General features: G+C 40.2%; 1 protein-coding gene across 1 annotated transcript in view; it reads right to left on the bottom strand.

Annotated features, from left to right (window-relative positions):
- Positions 1 to 440: 440 nt before the first annotated feature.
- The window catches only part of SHC3 (SHC adaptor protein 3), a 174504-nt gene continuing 161641 nt past the window's right edge, over positions 441 to 13303 (bottom strand). The window contains exon 13 of the mRNA XM_037134042.2: positions 441 to 5769. Within this exon, the coding sequence (XP_036989937.2) occupies positions 5641 to 5769 (129 nt within the window). The 3' untranslated portion in view covers positions 441 to 5640. The remainder of the gene's footprint in view (positions 5770 to 13303) is intronic.

A 13303-nucleotide genomic window follows, 5' to 3' on the forward strand; every position in this document is an offset into this window, starting at 1 on the left:
AAATAACTTCAGTGTTATCATTTTTCATGAAGCAGAGATGAGAAAACTTGAAATCACTTTTGTATTTCTACTCCTCGGGGATTTCCAAAGGCCCATTCTATTATAATATCAAAGTAGAAAGTGGTGAATTGGCAATAAACCTAGACAGACAACTTTACAGTAATTATTTTCTGTTCCTCAAAAGTTAGTGTAAAACCAAACACAACATTTTAAAATAATGTTTATCAATATGTATAATTTGTCATCCAAAAGCCTTTTTTAAAAGGAATAAATATCTTATTACACATTAAATTTATGCAAAGTTCTTACCTAATCCTTGGATTTAAAGATCAGATGTTTAATTCATGTTTAAATCTGAGTACAAACATTTACATACTTAATTTTACAATATTTATTCTAGAATAAGTCATATTCAAAAGTCAAATGAACAGAGAACCTTCCATTTGCAATTAACACGGAATTGTTACCAGGTAATTTAATTTTAAGGATAGACTTTTTTTCCATTGATTTTTGCTTTAAATCTCTTGACTCGGTGGTTAGAACCTCTGGTTGTGGTGACATGTCCCAGGTAAGCATGAATGAATCACCTCACCCCTCAGGACAACAGCACGTGTTCCGACATGCTAATTTTTCTGCCTGTAGTATTTTAAGGTGACACAACAAAACAGGACTTAAACTGAGATTTCATTTCCCACATGAGAATGGCTCTTCTAGCCCCCCAGGAGGAAGCACTATGTTTTGGGGGAATTAACGAATTCATTTATTTGGGGCCCCTGTGAACGCAGGAAGAGAGAAGTGACAGCAGCTTCACTTCCAACACCCCTGCTAACACCAGCCATTGTGCCTGTGTGAGGGTGTCCTGCCTCCTTCTGGGCCTCCAGGTTTTTTCTTCCTGCAGTCATGCTCAGGTCTCACCTGCCCTTCAGTTTGCAAGGCCTTCAGACTCCCCAGGTTCACCCAGGAGCTCCAGTCTCCACAGTACTATTGGACTCAGCCACAACACCATCAAGCTTGTCACACCAACACTCCGTGTATGTTTACTTCCTACTGGATTACACTCTCAGGCAGGCAGAACCCCCATCATTTACTTCTCTATCCAAGGAGCCCAGCATAGTGCCTGTCACATGTGAACTAGTATATAGACAAGACCAAGAGCAGACTGGATAGAAACACCAAGAAGTGGCGCCAAATACACAGCTGCCCCCTGACCTCCGCAGCATGCTGCATTGAGGACAGCCTCTGCTATGCCTGACTGCCTGTTTTTCCTCACTGGCCTCCTACAGACACTACACACTGACAGATAAATACAGGTCATTAGCCTGGAGTTGACTGTATACCCCCTTCTTTTTAGCTTATCTTCCTTCACCCTCTGTCCTCTCTTCTCATCTTCCTTTACTAGCCTCTCTTCCTTCATGTACCTCTGTCATTTTCCACAGTGGGTCCCTCCTGTCTTTTTTCTGTAAAACCCAGGACCCTCCTCCAGATGTCTGTGAATGCCAGGATACGTCAGTCCCCAAACTCTTAACATTTGTTTAATGTCCTACTTGTCCTTGTTAGTCAAAATGTCAAAACCCAGGGAGGAGTCTCAAGGTGCAAACTGCACAACTAACCTTCATGTGCACACAGATAGATGCACACCCATCAAACAATGCAGGTACATATATGTGTAGATACACATATGTGACTGACATTCACAAATCCTCATATGAAGTTGCCATTTTTCTGGCTGCTATAAATTGTACTTGTTTTAAAACTATTCATGACATTGCTTGAAAACTTATAAATATGTATAAATCTCATTATAAATAAATTGTGGCCGGTTGGTGGCATTTTATCTTCCAGTAATGACTGAATCAAGTTACAAATGCTAATTATTAATCTCCCACTTTTACACTCACAGCATGGACCCTTAGAACTATGACATGAAGTAGCATGAAAACACAGGGTATGGCAAAAGTAGGTTTACAGTTGTATGTGAAACAATGTGTTCTTGTATTATCATTTATTAATTATTGTATTATCTTCCATACAAACAACTGTAGATCTACTTTTGCCCCACCCTGAATAATCACAGAGGGGGAAAGCCACCGATAAGGGACACATAAGGGCTGGCAACTCACAATGGTGGTTCTCAAAGCCCAGAATGCCCATCAGCATCACTCACAATTTATTAGAAATGCAAATTATTGGGCCCCATCCAGACCCCAAGATAGGCATGCAGTCAGAAAACATGTGTCAATAGTGTCCCTGAGCCTGAGGGCCTTTTCAAGGGACCACACAAAGTGCTGTCCTGCCCCCAGGTCTGCCCTTCCTTTACATGCTTTTTTCCCCGCACATGGCTTGTCACTTTCTGTCCTCATTGGAAATTATCAGTGGTGACCTTTTCTACCAGGAAACCTTTAAGACACCATATGTTTCCCAGTTGGGTCTTTGTCCATTTACCCCAACATCAAGATGGCCTTAAACAGAATTGTTGCTCAAATGAAACATGAGTCAAGACTCAGTGCAAACCAGTCGTTTGGCTTCTCGAATTTAAAAAAATGGCCAGAAGCAGTAGCTTAGGCACAGGGTATAGACTGGCAACTGTCTCGATGCATTGTTTATCAGCCTGCCTACGGAGATATTCAGGTTCTCCTTGGTAGGCAAGCATCAAAGTTGACTTAAAACAGGGATGATGATGAATGGCCTCATATGAGGCCCCACAGTCTCTCAGTAGGACCAGAATGCAATCTGAAGCATAGGTAATTCATACAGGATGGTGCAGGTGGGAAGGGAGGTGGATAGGGGGTTCTAGGGCCATTCCACAAACTGTGACATTTTAGGACTGCTGGACCTACCTTGTGTTTCCAGCAGACACAGAGGCCTGGGTTGAGTGTCAGGGGTCCCATGAGAAAGGCAGCAGGTCTGGAGCATCCTGTATGCCCAGGGTGGCTCTGCACAGCCACGGTATATGTGCCCTGGGCATCAGGAGTGTTGGAACACATGCTGAGTGCTACTCTGCCTGCCTTTGCCCAGGCAGGAACACAGCTGGAGAAAGTGCTGGAGGAAGGACCCATTCTGGATGGGGAGGAGGCCCTATCACATCTGCCTCCAAGTCTTGAGCTCCAAGCTCAGCAGAGCTGGAGAGATGAGGAATAAACAGAATAGCTCTGATGTTCACCAACCACGAGGCCTTGAACAAGTTGGAGCCTCAGTTTCCCTGTATGTGAGTGAGGCTCACATTTATGCTCATCACACGTACCTGAAGGAGGAGATGAGATGACTCATGCAAGCTCTAACAAGCTTTACAAATGGAGTGAGCAAAGACAGGAAAATCATGGCTGTTTGCCATATCTCAAATCTGCTTCCCAGGGTGTCTGTTCATTGGAAGCAACCTTATAATCTGAGCTTTAAAAGTCATATTTTGAGTTTATTTGAAACAAACTTAGGTCCCCAAGTACTTTTAATTTTCTAAATTGATTCTCATGAAAAAACCCATCACATGTATGTGTGTACACACACACATTGCTTATCACTGAGATAAACACTAACTTCAGAGCAGAGAGCTACTTAAACTGCAGGTTCCCAAGAGGAAAAGTAAAACAGGTCAGGTGTTCAGGGGCTCATGGTTTGTAACTCCCCCTTGCCTACTTGCTCTTGCCCTGTCACACTAGCACTGCAGCCTTGCAAGTGGGGCATACAAGACTGTAGAAAAGAAAGCTATTTTGTCTGTTTTTACATGTGTGCATCCCATACACAGAGAAGGCTCATGCTTCCTCACAGAGTCAGATGATTATGAGCATCCACAGGCCTCTAAGAAGGTAGCACAGGGCCATTATCACCACCATTCCAAAGTCTGTGTTGTCACACGGCAGAAGGCAGGGCCAGCTGCTATTCCCATTCAGACCCCATGTTCTAAGTAACTTGGAGCAGGGCATCTGCACTGTACCTGGAACCATTCCAGGAAGCAGCAGAATGGCCTATATTAGTTCCAATCCACTGTGGAACACTCTAGAAGACTGGAACCACTGTCACCTTGAATTCACTGGAAACTCAAAGAGCAAAATCTCCAAGGAAGGCTACATACTCAGCCTTGACCTTGCTCTGATCCATCCTTTCCATCAGCTATATCTCACCCTCCCACCCTGGCCACAAATCTCCAAAAATGGAAATGGAGTTCATACACAGGAATTTTACAGAATTAGTACTCTTCAGAATTGTTTAAATCTACCCTTAACTCCTCAGCCCTGAAGCACCAAAGTTATTACTATTTAAGTCCAACTGTGTAGAGACCATCTCTGTGCTCAAGGAGGTGGGAGTGCTCTGGGATGTCTCTAGGACGGGGGCCAGCATGGCAGCACCAGTGACAAGGTGCCAGCACACAGATGAATCCTATCTTTTAAAAGACATTTGTTCAGTCACATGGTGGTCTCATCCCAGGTATATTTTAAAGGTCATAAACATTGTCAACTTCCTAACACCAAAAGATCCAGCAAGAAACCACAATGTTTTATCTCCAAGAAAAGAGCCAACACTCAGCACTGCATGGGGCATACACCTTTACTTGGAGTGACTGGGAAACCTGTTGTAGAGATAATCAGTCACCTTACCCACCAATCACTCCAGAAAATTTTCAAATTGATTCTCACAAATGCCCAGCTTCAGGCAACCATGGGCCCAGGAGAAATAACTGGCCAATGCCAGTGTCTCCAGGACAGAACTGTGAGCACGTGAGTGCCCTGTTTAGCACAGTTCATACATATACTTTTTTCTCTACTGACTATAAGAAGATGAGGGGCAACTTTATCAATAGCTACTGAAGCAGTCTGGAATCAACCGGTCAACCAGAAAGATGTACAAACCAATGCTTTGACAAACCACCTCATTTTGAGGCTTATTTTCACTAACCTTCATTAGTGAGGCTTATTTTATACCATATTTGGCAGTAAAATGCATTCCAAAGAAATTCTGAACAACCAAGGTCATGGGGGACAGCGTTCCTGGGCTCAGCATGACTCAAAACAGGTAATGTGACACCTGCTCCTTAGAGTAGCTATAGGAACCCTCTGGTGCTGGATACCCTCATACACGCAGGTGTGATGCAGACAGCCCAAGAGGCATCTGGGAGGAGGAGGGACAGCCATTAGAACCAACACAACACTGCTTTGCATGCAGATTTAGACCTCTTTGGGTAGCATCTCGTCTGATTCTATTACAACCCTGTGTCAATTACCAACTCTCCTGCTTGCTTCTACTCCCCTCTTTGTGCTTATTGGTAAACTTCAGATAAAAACTTCTTAGTGAACTTTCCCAGTGGAATGGGTCAGTTGAATTAAATTTGTGCCCAGACAACTACAGTCAAACATTTTTTCATTAAAAACATACAGCACAGAACATTAGCCTTACTTCTTTCTTAGTCTTAAAAAGTAGAAAAACATCATTTGTACAGGATGTATAGGTATTTACACCTTCGATATGCACATGAGAAATCAGAAGAAATTTATGAACTCTGTACTTTACACACACTTTCCTCCTGGGGCTTTGGAATAAGGCTCTAAGCACGTGAGCAGCTGCCTGAGTTCCTATTGCCTGATACACATCTACCAGAAAGAACCGAGTCCTCCTGACCATGACGCATGTCAAGACATGGCCTCTGGCTGGTCACAGGTTCTTCTCCACAGGCTGCTGGAGGCATAGCTCGCTCCCAGAGGAGATGATGGGCAGGCTGTTCTCCAGATGGTGATTGATGAGGTGGCTGATGCTGTCGAAGATCTTGTCCTTTGTCCGGATCTGTAAAGGATAGAGGGAAAGTTAGTATCACCCACAGGTGGAAATAAAAGAACATAGCTTGCTTGGTGTCAGCCAGATTATCTGAACTGGAGGGTCACTTCCCAGGGGTCTGGGGGCCCCCCACATTCTGAGAGATGGTGTCTGCAAAATCCTTAGTAACTAATGTTGGCCATTCTATTCAGTCTGCTCATCTGTCCACCCCTCTGGGACTGAGCCACAGCCTCTAGCACCTTCTACCACCAGGTACCATGGTGAGCTCCCCTACTCCCTACCAGCCTTCTCTTCCCTGCTTTCCTCCTGATCTCATAGGGTCCACCACAGAAACCTTGGTCTAGCTTTCCTGCACCACTCACTGAGATCTGCAGGCTCCCAGGCCTTCCCACCTGCAGGCTTTTGCATAGCTGTCCCTGAGGGCCACCACCGCACACACCCATACACACACTGAGCTGGCAGACCCTGAGTATAGACCACACCTGAAGAAGACAGCATAAAGCCTGGCCAAGAGCAATCCCCTAGCAAACTCTGAATGCAGGCCCCTGGGGCCTGCTTCTATGAGAGTGAGTTGGAGATGAGGCAAGGAACATGTGCCTAGCTATACCCATTCACCCTCCAGGCCTTCACATGGCCCTTGTGGTTGGTCTGGAATGCCTGGGCATCCTGACCTCTCTCTCTACTTTATTGTTGGGAGCCCATCTCTCCATTGCAGCAACCAGCTATCTCTCACCACTCCTTCAGGGACTCCAAAGACATGTTTATTCTTCTATTGACCTACTTGTCCTAATATTCTCTTTTCCCAAGCTCTTAATCTCTCTCTCCTTCTCTAAAATAGCCAGTCTTATCTCCCCCCCTCCATAATCTCACCAATGGGACATTGCTCTCTGGGCCTTCATCCCCAGATCTCACTTCTACCCCAAATCTATGCTCCAGGTGTACATATCAGAAACCCCTGCCCAAGCCATCTGCTCTAGGCTCTACCAATTAGTGGCCAAAGGCAATAGCAAAAACTTTGAAATTGGGATGCCTTCCTCTCCTAGGATCCAATTCTGAGGCTGGCCCCCTCCCCACCCAACTCTATAAGTACCAGAAGGAAGAGACCACCCAGGCTGGGCTCCTCGGTATTAAGCCTCATTAAAAATGTAATGTCATTGACACATTCAAAGAGGAACTTTTTGTAGGACTTTCTGGCATCTTTCCAATGAGGTTGTTTAATCTTCCTGGAGCTCCTTAGAATTCCCAGACCAGAAACACCACTTGAGTGACATGGGCAGGCAAGCCCTTCCTTGGAAGCTGGGAGCATCCAGCTCAACTTGAGACAGTATTGTCAGTGTGTTGACATTGAATCCTTATTCTCACTTCTTAGCAATTAACACTAATGCAAATTCTGGGGCAGCCGGGGTAGATTAAGGAGGATTTATGACAGGAAAGTGTCTTGGACAGCAGTCTCAATGTAGGCTCAGGTCTAAGGAGCTCTAAACTCCACCCAGACCAACTCTATAAGGAGTCTGATGTGGGGCTCAGACACCATGTTTTACGCTACATCCATGATTCCAACATGCCACCCAAGCTGAGAACTGTTAGTCAGTGTTTTTGGAGTATTTGGACTGGCTAACAGAAATACACGTGAAAACACAGGCACACTAAAGAGATAAGTTATAAAATTACTGCCTAAAGAAATAGGTCAGTTCACTTTTTTCCGATAAGCACTCAGTGAAACCTGCATCTGTCTCCTGCCCAGAGAACTTGCCACCCACAGAGCTCTTTGTGCACCCACCTACCATGTGCCAGAAGTGCCAACAGCTGATTAAAATCACTCAGTAGCCCAGAAAAACCTACAACAAACTTCTCCAGGTATCTGAATGGATTCTGCTTTGGCTATGACACACAGACTATTACCCCAAACAAATGTGTGAGGCTCTATATCACAAAGAGGGAGCAAACATGAAGATAAAACCCTTTGTTTTGTTAGACTATAGGAGACTTGACTAAAATATGAATATATTGGAAAAGAAGAAAGGTTTGAAGGTAATCTAAGCTTCCACCCTAGAAAACTAGAAAAAGAAGAGGGATAGTGGGGGAAAATATGGAAGGTCCATCAAGGAACATGTATAACGAACACATAGACAAAGCCAAAGGCAGTAGATTCAAGGGTTGGAGGTGGGAACGGTTGGGGCAGAGGGTTGTGGTGGGATGAAAATGGAGAACTATACATGAACAACAAAAATAAAAAATAAAAAATAATAAAATAATAATAACAAAAAAGAAAAAACAAAGATCCTAAATCAATAACTTAACCTCCTACATTAACACACTGAAAAAAGAAGAATGAAATAATCTAAAACAAGTAGCAGAAAAAGAAATCACAAAGATTAGATCAGGGATAAAACAGAGAATAGAAAAATAATAGGAAAAAATCAATGAAAACAGAGGTTGATTCTTTGAAAAAATTAACATAATTGACAATCCTTTAGCTGTACTGAGCAAAGCCACAGTGGAAAGAGGGGAGTGGTAACTGTCCATTAAAAAAAGTCCAGGACCAAATGACTTTACTGCTGAATTTTACCAACTATTTATAAAATTACATAAAGTGTTCAGAAACTTTCAAAAACATAGAAGATGAGGGAATGCTTCCAAATTCTTTGAAACTTTTCATGAGGCCATTATTACCCTAATACCAAAGCCAGACAAAGAAACTATGAGAAAAGAAAAATAATTAATAATAAAATTAATTAATAAAAGAAAAGTAGATTAATATTTAATGAATATGATGAAAAAATTGTCAACCAAAAATACTATCAAAATAAATCTATCAACATAGAAAAAGAATTATATATGATGAGCAAGTGGAAATTTTCCTAGGATTGCAAGGCAGGTACAATATCTGAAACATTAAGGAATGTAAACAACATGTCAATAGAATTAAAAAATTATCTCACTAGGTAAATAAAAAGCATTTGACAAAATCCATTGTCCTTTCATGTTAAAAAATGTATGCAGAAAATTAGGAGTACAAGAAAATTTTCTTAACCTTATAAAGGACATCCATGAAAATCCACGGTTAATGTCATACTTCATGGTGAGAGACTATATTCTTTCCATTAGAATCAGTAGGAAGATAAAGATGTCAACTCTTGCCACTTCTATTCTACATTGTATTAGGTGTTCTAGGCAGGCAATTACTTAATAGAAAAAATAAAAGACAACCAAATTTGAAAGACAATGTAAAAATTAGTCTATTCACAGATAACATAATTGATATATAGAAAACCCTAATGAACCCACTAAAAATATTAGAACTAATGAATTAGTTCAGCACATTTGTAAGATACAAGAACAATATTCAAAAGTCTATTGTATTTATCTACAATAAATACTATTTATCTAAATAAATACAATAAATAAATACTACTTGCAATGAGTACTATGAGAATAAACTGGAGAAAATAATTTCATTCACAAGAACATCCAAAAAACAAAATATTTAGAATAAATTTAACAAAAAATGTATAAAATCTATACTCTGAAAACTACAAAACACTATGGAAATAAATTAAAGAAGAAGATGTAAATAAGTGGCAAAGCAACACATGTTTATGAATCAGTGGGCATAAAGAATCCTGTCTTCCAAATATTGGAGATTTGTGTTTATTAATTGCTACTTCTGATCACAGACCTGAAAAGAAATAGTGGCTATTTTTGCACCTTCCCCAATTGTTCCATGACCAATAAGTGACTTCCAAGAGGTTGAAAAAGTTGTCTTTTCTTTTCCTCCATTGCACTAATTTCAATTTCCTCCTTTCCTGGACAGACAGTAAAGACTAAGACATCCAAAGTAGCTGCATACATAGGGAAAATTAGAAAAACCACTGTGCAGCCCCTGGGAAATATGCAGACTCACAAAATCTCAGAAAAACCTTAAAGTTACACCCCAGGCTAACCCTCAGCACAGACCTAAAACAAAAAAAAAAAGGAAAAGAAAACACTGGGGAATGGGAGAGAATTTGATTCCCAAAGTCATATTAGATATTAGATTCAAATGTTCAGTTTTCAATAACAACAAAAAATCACAAAGCATAACAAGAAACAGAAAAGTATGTCTTACTTAAAGAAAAAAACAAACAAGCAAAAACAGTCTCTGAAAAGGACCTAGTGGCATATCTAATAGACAAAGATTTTAAAACAACTGTCTTACAGAAACACAAACAACTGTAAATGTGAAGTCAAGAAAAAGATGTATGCAAAAAAAGAAGAGAGAGGACCCAAAAAACCACAATCAGAGATGAAAGAGAAAAGATTACAACTGAAACCACAGATATACAAAGGATTATAAGAAATTACTATGAAGTATTTTATGCCAAGAAATTAAAAAACCTACGTGAAATGGACACATTTCTAGGAAAATATCATCTTCCAAAACTCAATGAAGAAGAAACACAAATCCTGAACAGACAAATAACAGCAGATGAAATTGAAGCACTAATCAAAAAACTCCTACCCCCACACAAACCCTTGACCAGATGGTTTCACAGGAGAATTTTACAAAGCATTTAAGAAAGAGCTAACCCCTATTCTTCACAGACTATTAAAAAAATCCAAAGTGATGGAAGACTCCCAAACTCTGTTTATGAAGTCAGCATCATCCTAATTCCAAAACCAGATAAAGACAACAACAAAGAAAAAAACTTCAGGCCAATATTGCTGATCAACATAGATGCTAAAATCCTCAAAAAATATTGGCAAACTGCATCCAACAATATATTAAAAAGATCATAAACAATGACCAAGTGGGATTCATCCCAGGGATGCAAGGATGGTTCAATATTTGCAACTCAGTAAATGTAATACATCACATAAACAAAAGCAAAGACAAAAATCATATGATCATATCAAAAAAGGTGGAAAAAGCTTCTGATAAGGTACAATACCCATTTATGATCAAAACACTCAGCAAAGTGGGAATAGAGGGAGCATTCCTCAATATATTAAAAGCCATATATGAGAGACCTACAGTCAACATCATACTCAATGGGCAAAAACTAAAATCGTTTCCACTAAGATCAGGAACAAGACAAGGTTGACCACTTTCATACTTGTATTCAATAGAGTATTGGAAGTTTTAGCCACAGCAATCAGACAAGAAAAGGAAATAAAAGGCATTCAAATTAGAAAGGAGGAAAAAAACCTGTCACTGTTTGCAGATGACGTGAGAATGTACATGGAAAATCCTATAGACTCTACCTGAAAACTGCTCAACCTAATAAATGATTTTGCCAAACAGCAGAACACAAAATCAATATCCAGAAATCAAAGGCATTTTTGTGTACTAACAATGAATCAACAGAAGCAGAAATCAAGGGAAAAAATCCCATTTGATATAGCAAAAAGAAAAATAAAATATCTGGGAATAAACCTAACCAAGGAGGCAAAAGACCTGTATGCAGAAAACTACACAGCCCTGAAGAAAGAAATCAGGGAAGACACAAACAAATGGAAACATATACCTTGTTCATGGATTGGAAGAATTAACATCATCAAAATTTCCATACTACACAAAGCAATATACAGATTCAATGCAATACCTATTAAAGTACCAATGGCATATTGCACAGACATAGAACAAACACTTCAAAAATTTATATGGAATCATAAACGAGCCCAAATAGCACCTGCTCTTTTGAGAAAGAAGAACAAAGTAGGAGGGATCACAATACCTGATATCAAACTGTATTACAAGGCCAGTGTGATCAAAAGAGCCTGGTACTGGCATAAAAACAGGCACATAGACCAATGGAACAAATCAGAGAGCCCAGAAATCAACCCAACTCTCTACAGTCAATTAATATCTGACAAAGGGGGCAGTAACATAAAATGGAGTAAAGATAGCCTCTTCAACAAATGGTGTTGGGAGAATGGGACAGCTACGTGCAAAAAAATGAAACTTGAGCACCAACTTACACCATACACCAAAATAAATTCAAGGTGGATAAAAGACTTAAATATAAGCCGTGACACCATTAAAGTCCTAGAGGAGAACATTGGCAAGAAAATCTCAGATATTCCACGCAGCAACATTTTTACGGATATGTCCCCTAGAGCAAGGAATATAAAGGAAAGAATAAAAAAATGGGATCTCATCAAAATAAAAAGCTTCTGCATGGCTAAAGAAAACAGTATTAAATTCAAAAGACAACCAACTGTATGGGAAAACATATTTGCCAATGATACCTCAGACAAAGGTTTAATCTCCAAAATATACAAAGAACTTACACGACTCCACTCTAGGAAGACATCGAACCCAATTTAAAAATGGGAAAAGGACTTGAACAGACACTTCTCTAAACAGGACATACAGAATATCCAGAGATACATGAAGAGATGCTCAATATCATTAGCTATCAGAGAGATGCAAATTAAAACCACAATGAGATACCACTTTACACCAGTCAGGATGGCTATAATAGACAAAGCAACAAACAACAAATGTTGGAGAGGTTGTGGGGAAAAGGGGTCCTTAGTTCACTGTTGGTGGGATTGCAGACTGGTACAACCATTATGGAAAACAGTATGGAATTTTCTCAGAAAAATAAAAATCGACCTGCCTTTTGAACCAGCAATTCCACTGCTAGGATTATATCCCAAGGATCCTAAAACATCAATTTCAAAGAACCTATGCACCACAATGTTCATAGCAGCACAATTTACAATAGCCAAGAGTTGGAAGCAACCTAGGTGCCCATCAGTAAACGAATGGATCAAAAAACTGTGGTACATATACACAATGGAATTCTATGCAGCAGAGAGAAAGAAGGAGCTACTACCCTTTGCAACAACATGGATGGAACTGGAAAGCATTATGCTGAGTGAAATAAGCCAGGCATTGAAGGACAAATACCATATGATCTCACCTTTGACAGGAAACTAAAGAATAAAACAAACAAGCAAACAGAATAAAAACAAAGACACTGAAATAGAGAACAAGTGGGCAGCGACTGGAGGGGAGAGAGAAGGGAATTTAAGGGGAAAAATGGGGAGGGATTTTGAGGAACAAGTATGAAAGACACAGGGATGAGGACTGGGGGGAGGAATGGGAGGGAGGTGGGGAGACGGTGCAGGGGGGCTGGGATGGGAGAAATAGACAAAAAAAAACTGTACTTGAAAAATAACTAAATAAAGAAAAAAAGAAAAATAAAATATCTGGGAATAAACCTAACCAAGGAGGTAAAAGACCTGTATGCAGAAAACTAGACAACACTGAAGAAAGAAGTCAAGGAAGGTACAAACAAATGGAAATATATACCATGTTCATGTATTGGAAGAATTAACATCATCAAAATGTCCATACTACCTAAAGCAGTTTACAGATTCAATGCAATACCTATTAAAGTACCAATGGAATATTTCACAGACATAGAACAAACAGTTCAAAAAGTTATATGGAACCATAAATGACCCCGAATAGCAGCTGCAATTGTGAGAAAGAAGAACAAAGTAGCAGGGATCACAATACCTGATATCAAACTGTATTACAAGGACACTG

The sequence above is a fragment of the Artibeus jamaicensis genome, unplaced genomic scaffold (genome assembly GCF_021234435.1).
Source record: "Artibeus jamaicensis isolate MK-2021 breed Jamaican fruit bat unplaced genomic scaffold, CSHL_Jam_final contig_264, whole genome shotgun sequence".
NCBI lineage: Eukaryota > Metazoa > Chordata > Mammalia > Chiroptera > Phyllostomidae > Artibeus > Artibeus jamaicensis.